The 27,471-nt window shown below is 45.4% G+C and overlaps 1 protein-coding gene across 3 annotated transcripts; it reads right to left on the bottom strand.

Annotated features, from left to right (window-relative positions):
* Positions 1–170: 170 nt before the first annotated feature.
* avpr2aa (arginine vasopressin receptor 2a, duplicate a) lies at positions 171–17,523 on the bottom strand. 3 transcript variants are annotated; one of them, XM_080832054.1, is made up of 7 exons: positions 17,429–17,523; positions 16,837–16,992; positions 8,128–8,546; positions 7,081–7,326; positions 6,703–6,849; positions 4,943–5,666; positions 171–2,481 (listed from the first exon to the last, which is right to left on the bottom strand). In XM_080832054.1, exons 3-7 carry the CDS (start codon positions 8,542–8,544, stop codon positions 2,282–2,284), a joined length of 1,734 nt encoding a protein of 577 aa, XP_080688180.1. In that variant the 5' UTR covers positions 8,545–8,546; positions 16,837–16,992; positions 17,429–17,523; the 3' UTR covers positions 171–2,281. The 3 variants fall into 3 exon arrangements, with proteins under 3 accessions (XP_080688180.1, XP_080688181.1, XP_080688179.1); XM_080832055.1 differs by lacking the exon at positions 17,429–17,523 and having other exon boundaries at positions 16,841–16,881; XM_080832053.1 differs by lacking the exons at positions 16,837–16,992; positions 17,429–17,523 and adding an exon at positions 13,668–13,946.
* Positions 17,524–27,471: the final 9,948 nt, after the last annotated feature.

Raw genomic sequence — 27,471 nt, 5'->3', positions numbered from 1 at the left:
GGAAGATTTTGATTAAGTCCAACCTCTCACATTAACCATTCAGCCATCCACTCATCCATCGAGACAATCAAAATACGACACATCTCCCACGCGATTTAATATCCATTTATTATTTTAAATATATAATCTTTAAAAGTGTGTTCTCACACACACACATGCAGCTGGTGGACCTGCTCATCTCAGTGCGGGGCATCCAACACAAACCACAAACGGATCACATACTGTATGTCATGTACAAAATGCAGGTAGTATGGTGATTTTAACGAACAAAAAATATGTACTCATTTAATCAAAATGCAATAAATAAACTTTAGATATTGCAAACAATAACAATAGGCAAAAGTTTAAAAAAAAAATATTAATTTCTGCAATATTTACAAAACAGTGACAGAACAGACTATGATGTGTGATGTATCAATATACATGAAGGCACTTTAATGGGCCAGATATCAAGTAATTCTGGGTTCTTCTACTGTGTACGTAGTACCACTGAAGAGTTTTCATTAGAAATCTTTACTTCACAGGTTTCAGCTACATTAATTGGGTAACTCTTTGGTTGCTTCTAATTTGACAACATTTACGATACAGGACCGGTTATCTCACAAGGACATCCACTTTAGAACAATCTATCCCCTTTCACATTCTTAAACAGAAACTGTTATACGTTACAGTATGTACAACACATGGAATGCATCAGTTAGATGAATGTGTGCGTACCGACCTTCTATTCTCTTTTTTGAGATATATTCAATCTCACTACACAACACTTTAATTGATCACCAGTATATTTACATTGACTTTTGCTTTTTAAGGAGAGGAAGGATGTTCGCTTTTACTATGAGTCTGCCGTTGTGCAGTCGGTCCATTTCATCCCCTACTCTCCTTTCATTCACAATGTTTTTGTTTGTTTTTCAGCGTTCGCTCGCATTGGCCAACGCGCTGTGAACTGGAGATCTGGTTGTCTTGGTGATTAAGTGATCGAGAATCCTCTCGTGTCCCACACAGTGAAGTTGTCCAGTCTGGTTAATGTGGACCATCTGTTGGTCTCAACACTCCATAAACCGCCCTTCATTTAGAGTGTTGACAGTGTTGGTCTCAGGTTTTCCACACGGTATCCCCTTAATTCACCCTAAATTTTCCTTAATGACAAAACATTCCATATCAGTGGCTTTAAGTGTCTCACCGTCTGTTATACCAGTTTACTGTATTGATATGTTTTCTAAAGTTAAGTCACCGAATAATCCTGATTAAAGGTGTTGACAAAAAATGGCTTATTTCCACCCAAAAGCCCTCCAAGCTTGTTCCCTTCATTGCTCACCAAAAAAAAAAGAACAGAAAAAAAGAGAGAAAACATTCAGGTGCACCCACGTCCTGTGTGACCTCCTTTCTAAATGATAAATTGTCAGAGCTGAGTTGCGAGGCGTGCACTGTGGTTTGTGCAGTTCCGAATTTCAAGATTTTGGAGCCGTGTTGTGTTTTTTTCCCCTTCCTTCCCGTGTGCTGATAAGAGAAGAGACGGAGCGCTGGAGGAAATGAGTCACAACCCCACCGTGACGGAGCGTTTCGGCGGGCTGTGGGGTATCGCACCCCCTCATCTCCTCTCGTCTACTCTATTTTCTCTCCCTCGCTCCGTAGCCCATGCTCCATGCTTACGCACACAGGCCGCTCCAAACGACGGTCCCCCTCTTCTCTCCTGACCTTCATCATTGTACAGGTAAAGGACTCCTTGGTGGTGGAGGGGGTGGGGGGTATGGGTGGATGTACGTGTTAGTGGGTGCGTGTCTGCCTTTGTGTCTGTCTAAGGACTCCTTCTAAGGACTCTTTCTCTCTATTTGTCATTTTAACAAGGTTTTAGGGGGCAGGTGGAGTTGTGTGTATTTGTGTGTGCGTGTGTGTGTGTGTGTGTTTGCGTGTTTGTGTGTGTGTGTGTGTGTGTGTGTGTCTCAGTGCAGTCTCTCCTTGGTGAAGGTGTCTGTGTGTGTCTGGTGATGTCATCTTGCACTGAGCCTGGATTTGTGTGTTTGTGTATGTGCACAGTGTGTACGGACTCACCTTGAAAGTGTGGGTGCTTGATGGTGAACCCATCATTATGAGGTACTTAACCTCGGCACGTGAGTGTGTCTGTGCGCCTGTGTGCCTGTGTGTGTGAGTGTGGGTATTTTCTATCAGTGCAGACTCTCCTTGGTAATGGAGGTGTGTGGTGGTGGTGGTGGTGGACCCATCGCCCTCAAGCAGTCTGCCTCGGCATGAGGGTGTGTGTCTGTGTGTACAAGTGTTTGTCTCAGTACAGGCTTTCCTTGGTGGTGGAGGTGTGCGTGGCGGTGGAGTCGTCCGGCAGCGATCCGCGGCGCGCGGAGCTCGATCCGCAGCGCAGCAGGGCCTGCAGCTCCCGGGACACACTGCTGGAGAAGGCCGTGTAGATCCACGGGTTGGTGCAGGAGTTCAGGCTGGCCATCAGCATCAGGATGGTGAACGCCACCCCTGGAGATCAGAGAATACACACACACACACACACACACACACACACACACACACACACACACACACACACACACACACACACACACACACACACGCACACACAGTCATATACTTGTCTACTAATAAAGATAAGTCTACCTAATGGGCTGGCTAATTACTCTCCTTTCAACAGTTGTCTATTTTTCTGGAGCTAGGTGATCTAACCGTATAAGAGAAACACAGCACATAGTTAGTCACAAACTGTGTGACCCTGACTTTGACCATTTTAGGACTTTGGGCTATGGGCTTTATTTATTTATTTATTTATTTATTTATTTATTTATTTTGGTCACGACTCCTCTATCAGTATGCACTGTTGTGCGGTTCTCTGGCTAGATGCACTGAATGGCTTTAGACAAGCAGATAGACATCACAGTGGAGGACACTGTGTTCCCTTCTGATAACAGAGAATACAACACAGACCTCACAAGCCATAGGCATTTACCTGAGCTGCTTGTGCTCTGTTGTGAGCATATCTGCCTGTGTAATTGTATTACCAGACCAGAAATACACAGGGGGTATATATTCAGAGTGTTATGGGCTTTTTTGTGTTCCAGGGCAAAATCCATAAACACCATTATGAGTCAATAGAGGATTTGTCCCGAGGAATTGGTCTGATTAGCACAACATTTTCGATGGCAGCCATCCATTTCAAATGTGGTAAATTGCAATGATCAGGCCGAAAGTAATTTCTTTGTTTCAGAAATGTACAGCTCAACAAAAGAACTAGTTTACCGTGTCTCCTGACACATACATTTAAATTGCTTAAGTTGATGGACGAACAAAGGGAGAACAAAACTGAATTCCTTGTTTACAGGAATTAGCCATTCGTCCCTGTCAGGATGGTGACTACAACTAGTCCAAAACGCTGCTGCAACGCTCCTGGCTGGTACCCGGAAAAGAGACCATATTAGTAAAATCCTGGCCTCTCTCTACTGGCGTCCAGTGCGGTTCAGGGTTGTTTTTAAGGTGCTCCTGTTAGTTTTTTAAGCCCTTAGCGGGCAGGTTTCGTTTTATATCACAGACCTCTTAACCTCCTATTCTACCACCAGGCCTTTCAGGTCATCTATCTTAGGGCTCCTGGCAGTCCCCCAATCTAAACTTAAATCCAGGGGTGACCACGCTTTTGCTGTTGCAGCCCCTAGACTGCGGAACAGCATCCCCCTCTCTATAAGATCAGCCCCCTCCAAAGACACCTTCAAGTCCAGGCTCAAAACCTACTTTTATTCCTCAGCATTTGGATCACTCTGATTTTAGTTGATCATTCGTATATTTGCTTTCTCTTAGAGGTGTTTCTGTTCTTTTGATGAGTATATAGATGCTTAGTTAAGTGTGTGGCTTCTGAATTGGTTTTGTTCCTGTTTTCTATTTGTTTTGATATTTTATTTTATTGTGATTTAATTGTACAGCACTTTGGTCAGCGTGAGCTGTTTTTAAATGTGCTTTATAAATAAATTTGACTTGACTTGACTTGAATAACGGCAAATGAGTTCAACATCCCTTGTCATAAATATAGAAAGGAGCACAAAGAGAAAAACAGAGAGAAAAACAGAGAGAGAGAGAGAGAAAGAGAGAAAGAGAGAGAGAGAGAGAGAGAGAGAGAGAGAGAGAGAGAGAGAGAGAGAGAGATGAGAGAGAAAAGGGCAAGGAAATGACATATGGAAAAAGGAAAGGATGTAAAACAGATGAAAGTAATTTTGCAGTTTGGGTTAGTGTGGTGTATGTCTGCATGTTGAATTGGCAGGGAAGCCCTGTGCTGGAACATCAGCCCCCTGGCCAGAGCCGAAAAGCAACAGGGGAAACAAACAGGTTATTTATTAGGGCTGGGGAGAGAGTGGGGCTGGGGCTGGGACTGGGGGTGGGGAGGATATGAGGTCTGCTCTGACATAACTAATGGCGTAGCTGCACCCTTCTCCTATGTCTTCAGTCTCCAGAAACCGTCTCTCCATACCAGGAACTCACAGGAAAAACATTTCATGTGACGTGGGGAATGACCTGGGGAGAGGGTCTGAGAGAAGCACTTGTTTTGGAACGCTTTCCTCCATTGTTTACCTCACACAATTACTAGATGTTCTGGCGCTCTTTGTTATGTCACCTTCTACGAACTGTGTCTTTAGGCGTGTTTCTTGATTTTAGAATGCATCTCAGATGTGTGGAGAAGCCTTACTGGAACACCGTTCAAGGATTTTATCAAGGCATGTATTGCCCTTTGTATTTCCCAAAGTACATTTTTTACAGTTTGGCAGGAAGTGTATTTTTATTATACTTTTTATTTTAATCACTTTTCATATTTTCAGTATCACTCAGCCTTGTGTTACAGTCTTGAGGGCTTGGCTTCTTATGTGCCAGTTGAACCTTATTTCACTTTGATTTACTTTTCCATTCCTGCTTTAAGCCTGTGACCTGTGACCTTTGACCTTACCTTGGCTGGGTGCGTTGGGGTCCCAGGCTGCCCACAGCTGCACGATGAAGAATGGCGACCAGCAGATGGTGTAGACCAGCACGATCACCAGCGTCATGCGCACTGTCTTGGACATGGCCCTGGAGATGCTGGGGGGCGGCGGGCTGACAGGCGCCTGGGGGGCGTAGGGCGATCCACTGCTCATGCTGTAGCGGGCCTCGAAGGAGGCGCTCAAGGGTCTGCTGTCGCAGGAGAACGAGCCCCTGAAGCAGCCTGACTGCGTGCAAGTTGGAGAGTGGTTCTCCAGGTTGTTGTAAACGGGGTGACTGACTGGCTCCATTGTGCTGGAATGGTTCTGATTGATGGGGAGGACATCGGGCGAGCTGCTGTTGCCATTGGACGTGGCCTGTAGGGTGACATCGCTGGGGCACTGGTCGTACTGGCTGACCGAGCACGAGCAGTCGTAGCAGTCTGACGGGTTTTCCGTAGGACAGTCATTACAATAAGGACGGCATGGGTGGTTGTTTACGCTATTCTGGACAGGGTAGCCTGCTCCTCCTCCTCCTCCTCCTCCTCCTCCACCTCTCCCCTCCCTGTGTCTGTAGCCTGTTCTTCCCCTCAGTCGGTCATCCTCCTTTTTAACATTCTGGAGACCGAAGAAAACAACATTCTTCTTGAGGTCGGCTGACACGACCTTCTCTGATTTAAGATAGATATTGTCATGGAGTTCTTTGAATATTCGCACCTGAAAATGAAAGAAGAAAGGATAGATGAAATGAGAAAGCATCATACACCATACAAATAAACTCATTTTCCAAATGCCCCTTTTACAGGAAAATGCCTTTCCTTTAACTAGTAGTGCCTAGAGAAATCCCACAGCTTACAAGTCTAAAATAAGGTGACCCGCCGAGCACCTTTAGACAGCTGACTCTGTAAAAATAATCTGAAAGAACTCAGTTCCCACCGAAAACAGGAAATTCAGAAAAAGAGCTGAGAGTGAAAAAAGCTTTATGTTTACCATAATGCACATATAGATAATGATCAGAGGGTAGATCAAGTTCACCTTCACATATGTATATCTGAAAGGAAACCTTTCAATCAACAGCACATGGAAGCACGCTTGGTTGACTCTGCCTTTTTTTTTCCCCCTCCCTTCTGTTTGGCCTTTTTCTGTGTGGCGCCTCAGAGGCCCATAGATATGAGGGATCAATTAGTGGTGAGAAATATCTGTACACAAGAACATCTGTCCCTAAATAGAAGCGCTGTGACCAGAACGTCCCCGCATGGATCAGAATGTCGCCCCTCTCCAGGCCGGGCCTCACAACTCTCCCCATGTACCAGGGGAGAGGAAATAAAACTCTGGGTGAAGTAACCAGCACTTCCCTCACCCCTCTAAATCAAAGGCAAACACGATCAGCACACTGTCTCCTTATAAGGCCACGTGGTATTACGCGTACTTGGGAGCAACTTCCCACTCAAATTTCACACCTCCCTCGCCAACCATTACACCGAGGCCAGTCTAGCCATCCTGATCACTCTACCTCCCTGACAAGAGCTTTACAGTATGAAGGTAGGGGGAAAACCCTATTTTTACTGAATTATATAATACAATCGTGTACCATTACCCTTGAGACAACCTCGGGACTGCCGCCACAGGTAGACGTGTAGCTCGGTTACCCTGTGGACAGACTTATTTCCCCAGAGTTGACAGGCGCTTTCTCCAGGAGATAATGGAAAAGCGAGTGGAGCGAAAGGGGGGGCCCCTCCCACTGCCGACTCACCTGGCAAACAGTGATGATGAAAGCAGGAAGCACAAACACGGCCAAGGTCATCCACGTGACGTACGCCTTGAGGCCCCAGGGCTCGATGAAGTGGCCCCAGCAATCAAACTCCCCTGGCGCCAGCTCTGACCTGGAGAAAATGAACACCTGAAGAGGAGAGAGAGGAATGCTCAGCGTCTCTTCAAGTATCAGCTGCACTGACCTGTTGACATTTACATCCTGCCACCGCTTCTGCCACCATGCATTAGTGCTACATAATACAAATAGCCAGCATACCTTTCGTTCACTCCATGACTAAGTCTACTTCTTTGAAGGTAATTTATGACATATTGAACTGCGGCGTGTTTGTATCTCTGTAAGATGGTACCGTAATCGTACCTGTGGTAGGCTGAACACAAGGGCCAGGGCCCAGGCCACTATGACGGGGGTGTTGCAGCGGGACACCGCCCCTCCGCGGTAGGCCTGTAGCGGGCAGCAGATGGCGTAGTGCCGGTCCACCGTCATGGCCACTATCATGTAAGAGGACGCAAACATGCCGACGATCTGCATGTACTTCACCAAGCGGCAGAGCGCATCGGGTCCCTGGAAACGTTCAGTGATGTCCCACACCAGCTGCGGAAGCACCTGAGGAAAACCAGAGGCTCAAACTCAAGACAACATCTTAATCCAACTTCCTGAAGCACTCGTCTCTCCTTAATTCTTTCTTACTCGGTTACTTCTATTCCAGGTACATTTATTTGGTGAGACTAGTGGCTAAAAGCAATATGATCCACGGATTTCTCGGTATCACACCAGACACCTCAATGTGGCCTCCGCTCTAATGAGCACCTAACTGCACTTACTGAAGCTCATTTAAAGTACTTTTACTTTAAGTAACACTACGCAACAATTTGACACTTTTGACAATGCAGGATGGTACCGATACCAGTTGCCTATAAAACCATGCCTCACATGGTTTTATAGGCAACTGGTATTGGTACCATCCATACATTCATTTTGATAGCATATGGTCAGGTGAAGGACAGATTAACACATGTGTCTTTCTCACTACCCTTCCAGGATATGCACTATGTAGTTCTGTGTTTCCTGGCTGGAACACCTTGGAAATGGAAGAAAGGCTTTCACAGCTTTCACAGTTTCAGCATGACATTGCCAGCTTTACTGCCAAAAGACGCCAGATAGTGGGGCAAGTTTCTATCAGTCTAAACTGGGCCGTTGGTGGTTTTTGCAAGGTTTTTACATGCCTTTTAGGTAGTTAGCGTGCTAGTCTTGGAACAGAACTCCTTATTGCTGCTTTAAATTGGAACCAGGAGAATTTTTTTTTTTTGTAAGATTTATTTATGGGCTTTTTAAGCCATTATTTGGATAGGACAGTGAAGTATTTTGGTCGGGAAGTGAGGAGGAGTGAAGAGATGGGGGTCTCACCTGGAAGAAGGCCACCACCAGGTCAGCCAGACACAGGTTGACCATGAACACGTGCATGGGTGCGTTCTGCTTGCGCCTGCGGAGCAGCACCCAGAGCACAAAGCTGTTGCCCAGCGTGGTGAGCGCCAGCACCAGGCCCAGCACGCCGATCTCGGCCCGGGCCAGCGTCGGGTCCCGCTGCCGCGGTGGGGCCGGTGTGCCGGAGGGGCTTCCCGTTCCGTTCTCAGGGAAGAGCCAGAAATGAGATCCCCCGGCACAGAGTGTACTGTTGGGGCCAGTGGTCCCCGGGAACAGGGCAGAGGTGAGGTTGATCCATCCCGATGTGGCCGCCGCTGCTGCTGCCGCTGCTACTGCTTCTGAGGCGGAGGATGACTGGGCCAGCCCGCCCCAACCTGCCTCCCCAGAGACGGCCTCCATGCCTGGGGAGGGAGAGAAGCAGAGAGGCAACGGGACTCAGAGCACGGACCAAGTGTCAGAAAGCAGAGCTGAACTTTGTCCAATGTCACTTATGACTCAAAACACTCCTGACCCATAAAACAGCGTGTCACAGTAATCAGTGTGTTGTCGGGTCTCATTATCTGTTTTCAGAGAGATTATGCTCTATTGGCTTTCCAATCGAGGGTCAATTGCAAGGTCTCTCTCTATTTCTCTCTCCTCCTCCTCTCCCTTTGTCTCTCCTCATCATATCCCCCCCTTTTTGGGTTCAGTCCAGTTCTTGATCCCAAGCGACTTTCTCTGGCATCTTTATTATTTTGTGTCAAGAAGCAGAGCCAAATATTAATGTAAGCTACCCCTCTAGCCATCAAAACAAACTGAGAGAAAGGGGTGGAGTGGTGGGTCGGAGGGATGTCAAAACATGATACAGTATTGCAACAAGACAAATTGGATTAAACAGATCAGATTTCATTTTGTATTGTGTCCAGTCTAATGGGAAATCTCTTAACTTCAAAAAAACATTTCACTCTTTGAATAGAACAGATGCATTTGGATATTATATGTTTTTATAATTTTCAATGTTCCACCCCATGACAGCTCTTGGCTTTGGTCTGAAATCAGTCAGGCAATCACTCTTGTGTACTTAAGTGCAGTTTGACTTGTACTTGAGGAAGTTTAATGACTCTGGGCTTTGCAAAGGGGGGTCTGGGGGGTTGTGGGGGTGGTGGTGGGGGGACGGTCCTCTCTTTCCAAACATGCAGTTAAAGCCCATCTCTCAAGCCTGCTGATTACTCCATGTGAGGGTATCATGCAGAGAACTCACCCGTGGCTTTTATGTAACTGCCCTACAATTAGGACTGTCTGTCCGCGTCTCTTTTGACGCAAGTCCCACACAGTTTGTTTTCCTTTCCATACTTTCCACGGGCTGATTTGACAGAACCTCATTCTATCCCACCCTACTCAATCACTCGATTCACCTCCGCACTCTCTTAATCTCTCTCTCATCCCTCGCTTACCCCCATACATTCCACTCTCTCTGCCTTTCTTTCTTCATTCGTTTATGTCCCCCTCTTGGTTTCCGCTTTCCTTCTGCCTCAATCACCCTTTCCTTGATCCCAATAAATTGTGGTTTATTTTCTTGGTCATACAAATAAATAACACCAAAGTAAATAAGATTGGGACTGCTGAAACTTGACAATTTGAGAAACATAGGAGTCATGGGATAGGGGGGTCCGACTTAATTAAATAAACACAGGGAATGGATGGAAAAGAGGTTGATGAACGGGGGATAAAAGAAGCGAGGAGAGGGGGAAAATCATCAGGCAAAAAAATTGCAACAGAGAAGAAGCATGATGCCCTTATAAGACTGAAGTGCATGATGGACAGGAAAAGGAAAAACAAGGAACAGGTGCACATTTCTGGCTGGCTGGCTGGCACTGGGAAAGATACAGCGGATAGTGCTCAGATTCAGTCTGTTTGCACTGTGGTCTCTCTCTCTGTGTGTGTGTGTGTGTGTGTGTGTGTGTGTGTGTGTGTGTGTGTGTGTGTGTGTGTGTGTGTGTGTGTGTGTGTGTGTGTGTGTGTGTGTGTGTGTGTGTGTGTGTGTGTGTGTGTGTGTGTGTGTGTGTGTGTGTGTGTGTGTGTGTGTGTGTGTGTGTGAAAATCAGATGATTGTTGACTAATGGCTAGGCAGAGTACTGCTGTGTGGTGTCTCAGCTCAGGATTTGTGTTGAAAGTTGAAATAAAACCTTGCAGTACCGTGCCAGAGGAATGTTTTCCGAGTCATATTTCAGCCTCCATAATCTCAGCAGCGCTGTTGCCTCATCACTCACACACACCATGGACTCAGTCCACCATCAGTAAAAACACACTTGAGAAAATAAACATGAAGCTGCATTATTCTGCCGCTGCCCCGCCATTTTGCGGAGGCTTTCAAAAACAATCATGTTCGGCTGCAGGGAATGCTGCTACGCTGTCTTTCGCATGCAAGTCTCCTGCACCATCACCAACACCACCCCCTCCCTCCCTCCCTCCTTCTCTTCCCCGCTCTCTATCTTTCCATCTTAAATCAATGAGAGAGCTCTAGATGAAGCTGGTGCCCTGTGTGTAATGAGGTGGGTTCTCGGCGCGCCGCGGGGTCGCTCGGCGCTATTGTGCTGCGTCTGCATCTCACGGCCGCGCGGGGACGGTGGACGGAGGTCAGGGTCGCAATCGCCACAGGTACGCCAGCGCGTCGGCTGTCAATCATGAGCCGCGCAACAATCCTGGCCCCTCCACTTGTCAGCTGCCGAGCTGATGTTTATAAAATGAACCTTAGTGTCGGACTCCCCTCTGCTCCAATAAATCATCACAGGAAATGTGGCCTTCATTTTCCCACACTGCCATTTAGTTTAGCTTAGCAGTGTGAAGGTTATCAATTGCATATGCAGGGAGTCGTAATGTTAACCCATTGGGTGTCCATAATGCATGAAGCAACTGGTTATTTAAGTAGCAAAACAGGCTCACAAAATGTATAAAACCTTAGAGGTCCTGCCCATATCCTGAAAGTTTAGGATATACATGTGACATACATGATTTTGGTGTAATCCATCCTTTCTGCAACTCATATGGGTGACGATGTTCCTATGTCCTAACTATGGGAGGTGCCCCAATGTCACCTTACATCTCAGTAAATGTTTTTGAGGTTCATATGGTGACTTTTAAAAGATTTGTTAAAGGATAGCAAGAGAGAAAGAGCTGGGATTGTTGTCAATAAAGCCTATGACTTCAAGTCATTGGGGTTTTAATAAAGCCCTCTAAGATATACCACTTTGGAACACAATGCCCGACAAGAATAATTTTAAAAGTGTCAGCTGTCAGAAATCCCTCAAGTATTTTTATGTGGAATTCAAAATTCATTAGAGAAAATGTATCGCCCATAATCAACTAAAACGTCCCAGTAAATAAATCCCTGTTGGGTCACTATACCAACCCTACCAGCCTCACTCTGACATCCTTTACCTCAGACTCAAGGTTTTAAGTTTCATGTCATCTCATTATCCCTGCTGCCTGCCATTAAGGCTCTCATTAATGAAGGCTTGATGTCGTATGGAAAAAAAGGAATCAGGATTGTGATACCTCTTGCCAGGCCTTCAAAGTCGATAATGCATGGGAAAATCTGATCCAGGCAGTGCTAATAGCCGTGCAAATTACTTCACATTTTAGACTCACTCACTACTGTATTGTGTGGTTTTCTCATTTATACACATGTGAAATCAAATCATGCAATTAATCAGATCAACACAATCAATCAAGTAGTAATAATACAAGAATTACATAATCTTCAAATCAAATTCCATCAGGCAATAATATTTTTCTTTTTTAAATCCCTTCAACAATTTTCTCGTTGTGATTTTAAGAAAAAATATTTCAGTAATGTCCTCTTTAACTGATAAGAGGAGGTCAAAGAGGTGGAATGATCTACTTAACATATCATGGCCTTCACTCTGTCATGCCACAGCAGCTATGAAATGTTTATACTTCTCTATCTTTTTTTCCTCAAAAGTTTCCACCATTTCTCTCCATCTCTCTATCTCTGTAGTGTGTTTTGTGAGGTTTCCCCCACACCCAGCTCATCTTTACCTGCAAAAGCTGGCATCTGTTGTGTGATTTATAGAGGCAGAAAATCCTCCCCAATATTCACAGCAGATACTGAAATATCTGTCCTACCAACAAACACTGCCTTTCCCTCTCTGTCATTCACTCTCTCGCTCGCTCTCTATTTCTAACCATTTTCCACTCAGGTTCCGAACAATTCCGGGAGCTCAGAACACCCAGGAGATATCTTTGTTGCTTTTTCCGAAATGCAAAAACCGTGAAAGTTATGTAAATGATGAGTCTGTGATGCATGAATATTTACTGGTTAATTTCTCTCTGGTGGCTGTTGTCTTTTTTAAGCCTTTTTTTCATTTTCAAACTTGAGGCAACCACATTCAGAAGTATTCTGTAATGAATGGTCAGATGTAGCACATTTTCTGATTCAATTATGTAAACTTATAAAATTAAAACCTTTTTCTCTTTCTCTTTGGTTTTCCAAACAATAAAAATACTTTCCTGCTGCCTACGAAGCAAACTAATTTTCTACTTGCAAAATTGTATCTGAATTCTGGTTCAAGCTTTAAGCTAACTAAGCTGGTATCTTTTTCATATGACACATTAGTCTCTGTCACCATGTTGCATTTCATTAGCTAACAACTCTCAGTGTGCAAATTCCACCAGGAGTAAGAGAAAGTCCTTCCTGTGGAGTAGAAACCACAAAAAAGTTTCCCTCGTTCCTGCATTACAGAAAAAAAGAGTTCCTGAAATGATTCCTCTGTTACTAAAATAGTTCCTGTGGTGGAAATGCACCTGCTCCTGTTCACATCGTCCCTAAGTATGATGACGTGGGTCTCATGACTCTTGCATAACAGTGTTGGCAGAGCATCAAAACGCCGCACAAATAGAGTGAAATACCATGTAAAATACGTTGCCAAAAGCAGTTGGATTTGAACGGGCAAAATACATTTTACTTCTGTTGCAGCGTTACACATAATTACTACAGAAATGTTATTTGAAACGTGTTGCCTACCAATTGCGTTGTTTGCTGTTGCCAAATCTGCACTCATTGGGCTTCATAAAAAACTAGGAAAATAATCCCAACTCTTGGCTACGTTTTGGTTGGTAGATTTATTTAATGTTCTTATCCTTTGCAAAAATTGCCGCAGATGAAACCGTGTCAGGTTGAATACTTCCTCTAAAAAGTTGTAATTGTGTTGAAGGGTAGCGTTACGTTTTAAAGGATGTCGTTATTGTGTACATTAGCTTGGACACATATTTTGCTGAATACGCAGTTGTGAGTGGAATTCATTGACGTCCTAAATTCTAGATCCTAAAACAGATAAGAAACAAATAACGTGGCAAAACGAACGTAGTTAATTACTATGAGGACAAAAATGGTCAATATGTTTGGATAAACGCAACCATTTGGCATCACAAATTCTGAGATTGAAAATTGACTTTTCAGCAAAATCGCTTGCCTTGTTGTCAGTACACGGGTGTCTTTCTCTGCGAAGTATCTGCACCTTTACCTTCTCCTTCCATTCAATGTTCCTCATTTTCTCTCCACTCTCCTTCTCGACTCGACTCACACGGGCATTCAGTTATGCAACCAAGGAGTCGTCCTATTAAACTAAACCAAAACAAAGCCAGGGGCTAGAATAGCGACAGGTTGAGAAAGCGATTGCTCTTCCACTTTCTGTCTAGCGTCTCGCGTTACGTATACCACCTGCCAGCCCATTCCCTAAATTACCCGTTGTCACAAACAAGTGCGCGTGCTGAAGGACGTGCCATTACCGTCCGTGCAACTGTTGAGCTGTGAAAGGCTTCAGCTTCAGGGCAGTCGGTCCACTTTAACGGGGCTTCTCACTGTGCGCGCACAGCGGTCACATTGAAATACAGGCTAGGCATGCTGAAAATGTCCAGCTTTCAAAACCATGTTGTTTGAGAGCCTATATCCACCCTTGTTATGAACCTCCGTATTTGGAACCCTAACCACAGCATTCATGCAGCTGTCACAACATGTGGAACAGATGTCAGTTTCATTGCTGTTGTTGCTAATTGTCGATGGTCATTTAACGTTTTTAAAACATGCTCTGAGTCACACACAACAGCAATACGCTGTCAACCACTAACCAATGCAAGCGGGGAGAAATTAAAAATCTTATTAAGCTATTAGCACGCATCGTAGACATGCTCCCCACACTGTCTTTCCTTGCCTTGTATGTAAATAGTTTATTTACATACAAATTAAGTTTGTATTAATCAGGGCGGTTGCGAGTGACTCATCAGACTCCTCGATCTGTGTCCTTTCCGGTAAGTCCAAGAGGAGCTCCAGGGTTGAAAGTATTAAGTGTCATTACCTATAGGCCTACGCCCACACGCACTCAAGGTCTAGCTTTCTCTGTAGTTCAAGGGTGACCAGACGTCCTCTTTTACCCAGACAAAAAATGCGTCCGGTAGGGATTTCAAAATTATCCGTGATTTTGCCTCGTCGAATATTTGTGTTTCTCTGGGTCTTTCACAATCTAGTTTTTACGCACGAGTTTTGAAAAGGGTATCTCCCTTACGTTCCACCTTCTTGCGCGAGCTCTGACTGTAGAGATAACTGTCATTGGTCGACCGCCCTCTCAGTGTTGCCAGATGCACGATAATTATCCTCCAGAGACGATAATTTTGAGCATTTGGTACGATACTTTGCCATTTCCAATCTGGCAACAATGAGCACCTTGCCGCTTCCACTAGTAACTAGTATCTTTTCCAGATGCAGATGTCATGTGCTGTTGTAAACAACGCAATAACTGACAACCAATAGTTGCATTGTTTACAAAAGCACATGACATCTGTGGCCGGGTCATCTATATGTGGAAAAAGATGGCAAACCATCGTCGCGGGGGGGGGGGGGGGGGGTTCATCTGTATGCTATACATCACGCCCCCTTCCCTGCGAGGTCCTCTTTTTTTCAAACTCAAATATGGTCTCCCTGCATCATTTACATGCTCCCCACTCTATCTTGCCTTGTCTTGTATGTTAATTGTATATTTACATACAAATTAAGTATGTATTAATCAGTGCGGTCGCAAGTGACTCATTCCGTGTCCTTTACGGTAAGTCCAAGAGGAGCTCCAGGGTTGATGAAAGTATTAAGTGCCATTACCTATACGCCCACACGCACTCAAGGTCTCTCTGCTTTCTCTGTAGTTCACACTGACAGATAATCACCTTGCCTCATGCTCTCTCTAACCCACAGTTTGTATTAACTGCAGGCACTTGTAACAAAACCCCATTAATAACAGTTCTGTCTCTGACAGACATAAATTGTGCTCAAGAGTGTAATCAATGCATAGTTTACTAAGCATTGAATATGCTCTTGGGATATGTGAACCTTTCACAACGCTAGGTCTGGTGGGGTTGATAGTGATATACAGTGTCCTTTTGGCACTTTACTCAACAATCCTTTAGATTGTAATCACAGTGGATACGCTCCATTACATGTCCTGATACAGCCGGCGTGCGCACACACCCGTATTTGACAGTTGCTGCTTCAGCGCTGGCGCTTGGATCTAAACTGAGGGCTTTGGCCTTGGGCCACTGCCCAATTGTTTATCGCAGGGCCATTTGTCCAACGGCATCATACATAATGCACCTGATTTGTCAACAACCTTTTCTGACTGGGCCAAGGACACACAGTCACCTCACCCACAGGCAAGTCAATACTTAGCTCAACTGTTCAACAGTGACAAATACAATCGAAAAAAGGCCTGTCTCAAAAGCTTGGTGTAGCAAAAACCTTAACATAGCAAACCCAAGCAGTAGGACATTTCAAAGGGGGGAGGATTATGAGGTCACTGACTATGATATCAGCTAATCAGAAGAGTGTAAAGAGAACACACAGAGGACCTCTGTGACATGATATTAGACATTTTAAATAGGGCGATAAATGTCATTGTGTAAATATTCAGATGGCATGAACATTAGACTAAGGTCTGTCACCTGAAGGGATTGGGACTATTAACAGGCCATTGTGCCAGGGAGTGTCTCATTAGTTGTGCTGATATAGTTCTATTATGTTCAGTGGTGGAGATTCCAGAGCTGATCAGCACAACATTGGATTGTGCGGGCTCTTGTCAATGTAGTCAACCCCAATCTGAATCACCCAATGGCCCTCCAATCAATTTCTGTCCCATTGCCAGAGGATCCCACGCTACTTGAGGCATCTTGGCCGCCTACACACGCAAATGATCCAATTTCCATCGCCTGTCTCTGTCTTTTGGCTGAGACCAATGGAAGGATGTGCAGTGCAAGGGTGGTGTGATTTACTGTGTGTATAATGAACACATCATCAGTATGTACAGCATGAGAGGCTCATAAATCTACCTGGGCCCATTATACCATCAGGAAACATCAGAAGATCTGCTGCTGTATAAAGGACATTTGACTGAGGAGTGTGGACAAACACACACACACACACCGACAAATGCACACATCCACACCTACCCATACCTTACATGATTCTTGCTGATGCTTTCAATAAAGATGTGACCCCCCCCCCCCCCCCTACACACTAACACACGCACAACGCCTTTCAATCCCAAAGACACAGTATAATAGTTGATATGCCTGTCGCAGCCTGACTATCCTTTCAATGTAACGTGTGTGTGACTGGATACATATGGGTACACAAATAATGGGCGTTCTCACCTACCGTCCTCTCAGTGCATGGTCCTCTGTCTCCTTGTGTTTCCCTCTGGCACACGTCTGTAGGCTGGTGCCCAGATACACGGCAACAAACGCGCTGAAGGACTTCCGTCTCTAGTCACCAAAATGTGCAACACTGATCGAAATTCGCTGCTCTGGCTGCGGAAGAAGAAGAAGAAGAAGAAAAAAAAGCCTCTCAGTCATCAATAGCGTGACCCTCACTTTGACGGTGTTAATTGACCACTTGGCACTGTCACCCTGAGCGGAGCAGACTCTTATGGGCTCAGTCTTATGGCCGTAAGCAGAACTCAGTGCTAGATCTGCATGAATGTGCCCACGTTAGAGCTGCTCGTGGACACTGGTGTTCGCTCTGTCAGCAGCAGGTAGTGGAGCCCTGCAGAACACGTCTTAGAACTCGAGACGCTCACACCAATTAACACTGGACATGGAACTCAAAGTGTAGAAGCTTTGCAAGCTATGTTGGAAAAAAAATCAGGCACCCTATAAGAGCATGTATGAACCACGTGAAGGTTTTAATAAATTAATGTAAATAAGGCTGTACAGAACACAGGAAAAAAAGGGCAAATTAACTTACTTTGAGGCTGTCTTTCACCAGGAATAGTCTTCAAGAGGTAATAATCCACATTTAAAATCTCTGGTGTCCAGCTATGGCAATCTGCTGTGTGTATATGTGTGTTTGAGTGCCCTGAAGTTGATGAATAACGTTGTGTTATTTCACCAGTCCGCGTGATCCTGAAGTGAGAACTTCTGTTTTGATGGTGCTGCTGGTCTTTGGTGAAGTACGGGGTACTGCTGAGTGCCTGTTTGACGTCTGTGTTGGCGTTGTCCTCTACCGACACAGGTCTTCTCTTCTTCCCAAACAGGTCTGCGTGGAGAAGTGAGTGAGAGAGCAATCCAGAGAAATGTCAATGCCTTCTCAGGAGATCTGAGTGCTTGCCTGTCCCCTCCGCTTCACACCAGCTCAGTGTGTGTGTGTGTGTGTGAGTGAGTGAGCGCCTTTGCCTGAGTGTATGCAGCCACACCGCTCAACGCACTGCCTTTGAGATCTGCCAGCCCAACCCAGCACTCTCCCTCTCCCTCTCCCTCTCCCTCTCCCTCTCCCTCTCCCTCTCCCTCACTTCTCTTACTCACTCTCTCTCCTCCCTCTCGCTCTCCTACCCCCTTTCTCTGCCTTGGGTTAAGCGTTATGTCCTAAAGGACGACAGGGAGGAGCTGCAGAGGAGAGAAGTCAGGAGAGCTGTCCTCAAACATACCTTTTAACTTTGACACAGAGAGACAGATGGAGAAAGCGACAGTCAGAAAGAAGAAGATACAGGTTACAGAAAAAGGCAGGGAGGTCAAATATGTAAAGAGGTTCAGCAGGCATCCCCAGAGGCTCTACAGATCGATGGGGAGATAGGAAGAGGGCTTGACGCGAATGAGGGATCTGTGTAAATATTTGCCTGTTCCCAGGTGCGGTGTCGTATGCATCACGTTTCTTTCAAAGCGGCTGATAGATCTACCGAGTGCAAATTGATCTTTCAGGACCTGGCCCTGCTCTGTCTGTCCCCTTGTGTCTTCATCAAACCATTGTGTCCGGTCTTGTACAGAACCTTTCAGAGGTATGTGGGTGCAAAGGCACACAATAGAGGTATGGATGTCCCTCAGGTCATCCCCTGTCACCACAGGTGCTTTTGTTTTGAACACAAAACACGACGAAGACCATTAGGGGGCTGCGAAAACCAAACAGAAGCTATGTTTGTCTGTGTGTGTGTTTGTCTGTGTGTGTGTGTGTGTGTGCATGCGTGTGTGTTTTTGTGTGTGTTTGTTTGTGTGTGTGTGTGTATGTGTGTGTATGTGTGTGTGTGTGAGTGTGTGTATCTGTTAAATAAATCCCTGTCCACTGAGAGCTTCATGTTTCACTGTTTAGTGTAGTGTGTATCTGGTATGTGTGTGGTCTATGGTGTAGTGGATTTGTGTACGTCATGCATGTTGGCATGTCTATGAAGTGTATGTCTGTGCTGGTGAAGTGGTTTTTTTTTTGGTGGTGTTTATTTAGTGTTTAAGTCTGTCTGGTATGTATCAGTATGCCATTATATTTGTATGTGTCTGGATGTTTTCTGTGGGTGTTTGTCAGTGACTGTGGGTGTCTTCATGAGATGTGTGTCTCTTTGCCTGTGTGATGTGTGTTTCTCGTTTTTATCTTATGTGTGTGCCTTTGCTGTGTGCATTAGTGTTTCGCTGTGTGTGTGTGTTTGTGCGTTGTGCATCTGTCTGATGCCTTTTCGTTTGAGTTTCTGTTTGATATGCGTGTGTGTGTGTGTGTGTATCTGTGTGTGTCTGTGTGTGTGTGTGCGCGCACGTGTGAATCGTGTGTCTTTGTGATAAGTACTTCTCTGTGTGTAATCGTGACCTTGCCCCGGGAAGAGCAAGGACGGCGACGCAGCCGAGTGACTCACAGTGCAGTGGAGCCGAGGCACATCAGGGGGCTCAGTGCTGGAATGTCCTCTGATGTCTAGTCTTGCTGACATTGTCAGGTCACTCAGTAAACTATCCCATCTTCATGTAACACAGCAATTTTTTTGCCTTCCACCAAAACCAAAACCGCCACAAGCAATTACCAACCTGTCACTTCTTGGGGGCGAACACATTTGCGCCTCATGTGCCTCCCGTATGTCTGTGGCGTCTGAATATGACAGACCTCCTCGCCATGACAGAGGTGTGAATTGAATTGCGGAAAACTCTCTTTTTCTTCTTCTCCCCGCTCAGACTCCCTGGACCGACCTGGCGGAGGACCCAGATGGAGGAGGTGCCACCTGTGGTCCCCGTGCACCTCTGTGGTCCACTGGCGTCTCCTCCGCCCCTCTCCCACATGTTCAGGCTCTGCGCCAGACCTCTCCACTTATGGGCTCAAAAATAAAACTGACAGCTGTTTTCCTCTGAGGGAATGTGAGAGGGGCTGTGTGTCTGTGAGAGTGCGTGTATCTGTGTGTCTGTGTGTCTGTGTGTCTGTAAAACTGACAGAGAGAGAGAGAGACAGAGAGAGAGAGAGAGAGAGAGAGAGAGAGAGAGTGTGTGTGTGTGTGTGTGTGTGTGTGTGTGTGTGTGTGTGTGTGTGTGTGTGTGTGTGTGTGTGTGTGTGTGTGTGTGTGTGGTGTGTGTGTATGCATGAGTCTCTATTCTAATGGGAGAGGTGCTGAAAGCTCAGATGAAACAGCTTGCGAAACCGGTCAGCTAATCAATCCCAAGGTCAGCCGTGGAGAGTTTGGAGCACTTTTCTGTTTTGAGAATCCTCCTCGCCGTCCAAAACGACCTGACCTCTAAGTGTGTGTGTTTGCCCTGTGTGAGTGGACGCTTCAGAAAGCCTTTCAGGCTTGGCTGCTTTAAGTCCTGTGTATTTTCATGGCAAGCCTTAGTCATTGGGGTTGCACAAGGTCTAGGCAGTGCGGGGACCTTGAGTCTGGAGATGAATGGAGGGGAGGGACACCTGGTCTGAGTCAAACTGGCAGCGCTTCCTCTCCTCTGTCTGAGACATTACCTGCCATTCGACTCGTAAATAGCTCAGATAAATGAGGAATGTGAGGTCTTTTGTGTTGGTTTGTGTGTGTGTGGGTGTGTGTGTGTATGTGTGTGTGTGTGTGTGTGTGTGTGTGTGTGTGTGTTTGTATGTGTGTGTGTGTGTGTGTGTGTTTGTATGTGTATGTTTGCGTTAGTTTGTGTGTGTGTGTTTGTTTGTGTGTGGGGGGGGATGAGTCTTTTGTGTTGGCTTGTGTGTGTGTGTGTGTGTTTGCACGTGTGTGTGTGTGTGTTTGTATCAGTGTGTGTCTGTGTGTGTTTGTGTGTGTGTGTGTATGTGTGTGTGTTTGTGGGGGGGGGCGGTGTTTGTGTGAGTGTAAGTGTGTGTGTGTGTGTGTGTGTTTGTGTGTGTGTGTGTGTGTGTGTCTGTCTGTGTGTGTCTGTCTGTGTGTGTCTGTCTGTGTCCATGTGTCTTTGTGTGTGTGTGTGTGTGTGTGAGTGTGTGTGTGTGTGTTCGAGTGTGTGTGTGAATGTGTCCACTCTCAGCATGGTCAGCATGAATGCAAGGGAGACTAATTCTTGTGGCATTTCCAGTGCTGGTCTTAAAATGAATATGAGGTATCAGGAGTCCAAGAGAGGCCAAGCAGCACGTCACCACTCAGGCATTTAATAAGAAAGCATTAACTCGAACACTGCTTCCAGAGCGGCTTGGTCTTCGTACACAAACTACAATAGCCCTCATGTTGGAGTATGGCTGTGACCACTGGGAGATCTCATAATCACCTACAAGATACCATATCTTAGATAATTGTTGACTTGTGGGCATAATCTGGTTTGCAGGCTGGGTCATTCACTGAAACATTTTCTAAGGGCACTATATGTGTATGTGTGTGTGTTTGTGTGTTTGTGTGTGTGTGTGTGTGTGTGTGTGTGTGTGTGTGTGTGTGTGTGTGTATCTGTGTGTGTGTGTGTGTGTGTCTGTGTGTGTCTGTGTGTGTGTGTGTGTGTGTGTGTGTGTGTGTGTGTGTGTGTGTGTGTGTGTGTGTGTGTGTGTGTGTGTTTGCGTGTGTCTTGCTTTAGTCAATTATTTTTTCCGCTTCATGTTGACTTCCTTCTTCCTCATCTAAACCATCATCATTACCATCGTCATCATTCTCTACTTGATTTCTCCATCCCTTCTGCAACACAATAGCCCTCTGTCTTCCCAAAAAACTGCCTACTGCCTTGCACAGTGTGCTGTTATTGTTTATGCTTGGAAGTCGAAAGTAGGGGAGGAAAAAGCATTGAGTCGGATGCTGACGGAAAAAAGGGGGAAGAGGAGAAAAAGCTGGAGGAGAAGAGTGGAGGGGCAAAATCAATCCCAGCTCTGCCGGAGGTAAGCAGAAAAATTGTGCATCATTACCCATCAGCAAACTCTCTCACTTTACCCCTCCTCCCCCCCTCCCCTCCTCTCTGTCTTTGTTCCTTAACTATTCTTTTCTGTCACTCAGACTCTCTCCCTTTGTGCAGACCAGCACAGAACAGGAAAGACTTGCAGAACTGAAGTAACTGAAGTTGGAGGGACGGACGTGTGACAGTGGGAGATTTAACACAAGTACTTCACTATCGGCCACAATCACAAATTATAATGTGTTTGGATAAAGGCAGTTAAAGAATGAATGAGAGAAAAAAGAATGACTGACGGAGAAGAGGACAGAACATAGATAGAGACGTGAATTGATAGCAAGATAGAGAGAGAGAGAGAGCAAGAGAGAGAGAGAGAGAGAGAGAGAGAGAGTGGGAGGAGGTAGAGAACAGCAGAGCAAGATTCCAACCTAGATGTCAAAGAGTGCATTAGGTAGAGTAGGTCATTGCGGTTCGAGGCTGGGTGATTGACATGGTCTGTGCTTTTGAGAATTCAATCAGAGTGTCACGCAAGGACATCCTGTCGCGGCTGACACCGGGAGGGGGGGGGGGGGGGGGGGGGTGGTGAATGGAAGAGCGTCTGTGCTTTGGGTGCTGCTCTCTGATGCACTCTGAGAGCACTCTGCGAATACAAACCTACCAAAGAAGGGAACGGAGGAGGAAGCTCGTTAACTTCCGGCGGTTCAATACGTTCTGCCCGATCAGTATAGTGTTTGGGTTACATAACTTTAATTCCATCTCTCTCTCTCTTTTTCCCCCCTCTCTATCTCACTCTCTCTCTTTCTATCCATCTTCTTTCACTCTCTCCCTTTCTCTCTTTCTTTACCTAAACATGTCAATCACAGCAGCCTCCTACAATCCCATCATTCATCCTGCAAAAAAAAAAGATGAACACGTGGTTGCATAAATTCCAGCTTGTGTCATGTAAATATCTACATTATGAGTAGGCAGTGTTTACATCCATGTGATGTATGTCATCTATGTTCTTTGCTTGCAGTGTGGGTGTATGTGTGTGTGTGTGTGTGTGTGTGTATGTGTGTGTGTGTGTGTGTGTGTGTGTGTGTGTGTGTGTGTGTGTGTGTGTGTGTGTGTGTGTGTGTGTGTGTGTGTGTGTGTGTGTGTGTGTGTGTGTTTCATCCCGCTAATTGTGGTCATTATCCTAGCAGGGGCCAGAGGGGCACAGAACACATGAATTAGGGGCAAAATTGCTTTTCTTGTGTGCAGTTTCTCTTCTTTGAACTGTGCTCCACTCTCATTACCCTCATCTCACTATCTGCACAGAGGCCGCGTGCAAATGAGAGACAGACAAAGACTGATGTAGGGGTGGGCAGCAAGCCTGTTTATGTGGTCAAGCTGTATCGATTTCACACAGACACAAAGTGAAACACCCACACACACACACAAACTCAAACATACAAACACGCACACGCACACACACACACACACACACACACAGACACAGACACACACAGACACACACACACACACACACACACACACACACACACACACAGACACACACACACACACACACACACACACACACACACACACACACACACACACACACACACACACACACACATAAACACACAAACAACTAAACACACGCATACACTCTACATACCAACAAAGACACTCACCTACTCACAAAGATCCACGGTGCTGATATAATGAATCCACTCACTGATGGTGCTGTTGGATTGTGTTGTGTGTGTTGAATAAGCATGAGAGAAAGAGGATTCTATTGGGTCCACTGTAAGAGGTGCTCTTCCTTTATTCATCATATATGTTCAGCAATACACAGTGAACACTCTCTACAGTGGATTAATGATATATTACATACACACACTGACTGCACATACATGTGTGGTTTGCTTTATTAAATGAAAGTATTCATCATTCATTTGAAAGATGAAGTACTGATAACATTAATATGAATTTCAATTGCATATACATTAAACATAGAAATCAATTAACTGCTAGTTAGTATCTCTGAATCACTAAGCAACCGAATGGCTCTGAACGTCATCAATCAGAGTTTGTTTTGATTAATTAATGTCAGCGGAAAAGGGACAAGGTGTTCCACAGAGAGATGGAGCAGTTGTTTGCATAAGCTGTCTGTGTGTGTGTGTGTGTGTGTGTGTGTGTGTGTGTCTCTGGGTGAATGTAGCTTGCGGCATGTGTCTGCATTTGTAAATGTGTGTTTATGGCTGTCTTTTCCCAAAGTGTGTGCTGGAGTACATTTCTGTTTACACATACTTGGGACGTATGCATGAGTGTTGACGTAATTCAGTAATTACCACAGTGCTAATTATGTTTATCTGTCAGCTAAGGTGGAAACGAGCAGGTGTGGTGAAAGGAAGCAGTGTGTCAGAGGGATGTGAGCGGAGAGAGGGACAGGAGGAGCAAGGGAGGGATGAAGAGAGCGGGAGGAGGAGGAGGAGGAGGAGGTGAAGGCCTGAATAGAGCTCTGTGCAGGAGGACTGAGCGACCACAGGACAAGCCTTGTGGTGTGTTTCCATGCGAATCTGGTTACCTGGCCAATTGATAACACACACACACACACACTCTGTCTCTTCTCTCTCTCTCTCTCTCTCTCTCTCTCGCTCTCTCTCTCTCTCTCTCTCTCTCTCTGTGTCATGGACAGTGTAAGGGACATAGCGAATGCATGCCTCTGTGTGCCTGTGTGTGCATGAGAGGGGTAGCGTGTACACAGAAAGGGAGAATATGTCTGTGTAGAGGCAGAAATGATGTGTGAGTGGGGCCGTGTGAAATGTGCATGTGTGTGTGATATTCTCTGTTTATGTATGTATGCTCTTACAGCACGCAGAGAGAGAGACAGAGAAAAAAAAGAGAGAGAGAGATGAATGATCCCTCGTCACATTGGCCTGATTTATTGTTTGCCAGCACCTACTGCTAATGTATAGCCCAGCCCCACACTCTGTCATTCACACACCATCTAAACAAATTCAAACCGCACACTTAAATGCCTTGCGTTATGAGAATGGCCTGGGGTCACATTAAGAGCCGCACTCCAAAAACAGCAGCTGCAGTTTTGTTTTTTGCTGATTGTAATTTATCACTCCGCTCAGGCCTCTGGGAGTCCACACGCAAGGTTAAGGGGAAGAGGGTTAAGTTCCAAAGGTGTTGGTGGAGAGAGAGCAAAGCACAGTGAAAATGCCAACAAAAATACTGAAATTGACCCAGGAAGGAAGACAATTTCTCATCTTATATCATGGTAGGGCATATACTAGCCTCAGTAAGTAAAGTAAACTCTGCATTAACTTTGAATGGGGAGGGGGGAGACAAAGAGAGAGAAAGAGGGGGAGAGAGGGAGAGAGAAGGAGAGAGAGAGAGAGAGAGAGAGAGAGAGAAAGAGGGAGAGGGAAATTATGAGAAAAATGGAGACAGCGAGGAGCCCTGACGGCGAGTGGAAATATGGGAACAATTGATTCTGGTCCGGGGAACAGATTTGAGCACTCCCTGAGACTAAGGCCATGGACAAGCTGGTTCTCATTACGTAGGGAGTTGAACGAGAGGGATAGAGACAGAGAGATTCTTAAAGGATGAACAAAAAAGGAGTGAGGTATAAAGATGTTACGATGAAAAAGAGACACTGACCAGACCGCATTGGCCAGTCTTTCTAAAAACCATTCAGAAGTGAGGAGCCAATCACCACTGTCCCATCGTCCCTTTCAAGGTGGATGTTCAAAGGGTGTCATGTCCAAACCCATGGAACAACAGTGAAACAGGGAGACGGGTAGAGTGACCGACTCCATCTCCTGTTACAGTAAAATGAAACATTTAAGTGCTTTAGGTTAAAACTGTGTACGTGTCAATGTGTGTGTGTGTGTTTGTACGTGAGGTGTCATGTTCGTTCCATGTGTCTGTGTGTGTGTGTGTGTTTGTGTGTGTGTGTGTGTTTGAACATGCGGTGTCAAGTTCGTTCCATACTGCCACAGTGCAGTGAAGGCCTCCTCATGTATGTAATGAGCCATTAGCCACCTTGTCACCTCTTTGGGTGGGGTCGGCTGAATGATAGAACACAGAGCACAGGGGGCCCCTGGACAGGACCGGCCCCAGGGGCCCTTAGCTAATTGGGACCAAAGTCTCCTTTTCTATGTCCATGGGCAGGGAAGCATGTTTCAGTCCCACAGCGGGGCCCAATCAGCCATGCTATCTCGACCCAACATCTGGGAAACACATCCGCGACGTCACTGGGAAAGGGTATGCGATAAATGCAGAGAAGCTGTTTATGATATATCACACTGCGCAAAGTACATTCCTCCCATATCTAGTCAACCATGTCTGTTTATAGTATGCAATGTGACACCAATCAGAGGACTGTGTAGGGATAGGGTAGACGGGAGTTAATGGTTCTTCCATGCCTGTTTATGAGCTGGTGACTTATTGTATAGTGTACTGTTCGAGTGGTATTTGTACAGTGACAGAATAGGGTTTTAACAGAATTTCATGTACAGTATATGGAAGTTTATATATATACAGTATAACGTCTACATTTCTTTATGGAAAGAAAAGTGGAAATATGATGCAGAGTAATAATTGTCTGGATCTCTGAAAGATGGTTTCTAAAGGCAGCTCAAATGTAATATGTGCTATGTGGAGGGGAGAGATCCAGCCTGGATACAAGTCATAGCAATAGCCCAGCTGTATTTGAGAACTACGTAAACAACACAGTATGGGGATAGGTCACACTTGCTCTGTCATCTCCTTTACTGGTTTCCTTTATAATAAAAACCAAGAAAATACCGAGCACACCATACAAGCTCAATCAAATACAGGGTTCCACGCTTGTCTCAGCTGTTCAGTCCATCATGCATTTCAGATAAGGTCAAACTGGGCAATAAACAGACAACCCTTTTCCCCCCCACACCGTGCTTTTTCTGTCCAGTCATTCATTCATAAAATATTGTACAGGCACCATTTTTAGAATGGACTCCTGCTAACTATACAAGCCAACACCACCAGAGACACAGAGCATTATCCTTTAATGATGTACGTCCTTTAAATGGGTCCATGCAGAGTATTAAGTTAGCTTAAATAATGAAGAAAGATGAGCAGGAGAGAAGAAGAGGAGGAGAGGTGGCGACTCAGAGGTTAAAATTAGTCCAGCGTTTTGTACCGTCTAAGGCTAAGCCACTGTCTTTTGGGCAGTTTCTTTTTTGGTCAAACAGGATCAGGTGAGATTTCCATATCACATTTCCATGGAAAATGAGACACACAAGAGACATGTAAAGAATGCACCAAGCGTGCTACAGACAGCTCACGCCTCCCTAGATACCTGTCTGTCTGCATGTCTATCTAGCTACCTGTTTCTCTGTCTGTCTGCATGTCTATCTAGCTACCTGTTTCTCTGTCTGTCTGCATGTCTATCTAGCTACCTGTTTCTCTGTCTGTCTGCATGTCTATCTAGACACCTGTTGGCCTATCTATCTATCTATCTATCTATCTATCTATCTATCTATCTATCTATCTATCTGTCTATCTATCTGTCTATCTATCTATCTATCTGTCTATCTATCTATCTATGTATCTAACTATCTATCTATCTATCTATCTATCTATCTATCTCCCTACATCTCTCCTCTAACTCTTCCTCTTCTCTTCTTCTCCTCTTCACTGTCCATCTTCTGTACATTACACAAGGGCTGCATTGTTCCTGTTCAAGATGCTTTGGGGATCCCTCCCACATTG

The sequence above is a fragment of the Sprattus sprattus genome (assembly GCF_963457725.1).
Source record: "Sprattus sprattus genome assembly, chromosome: 2".
Taxonomy (NCBI): Eukaryota; Metazoa; Chordata; class Actinopteri; order Clupeiformes; family Clupeidae; genus Sprattus; species Sprattus sprattus.
The sequence above is the reverse complement of the archived record's forward strand: the minus strand, read 5'-3'. Positions and strand labels throughout refer to the sequence as shown.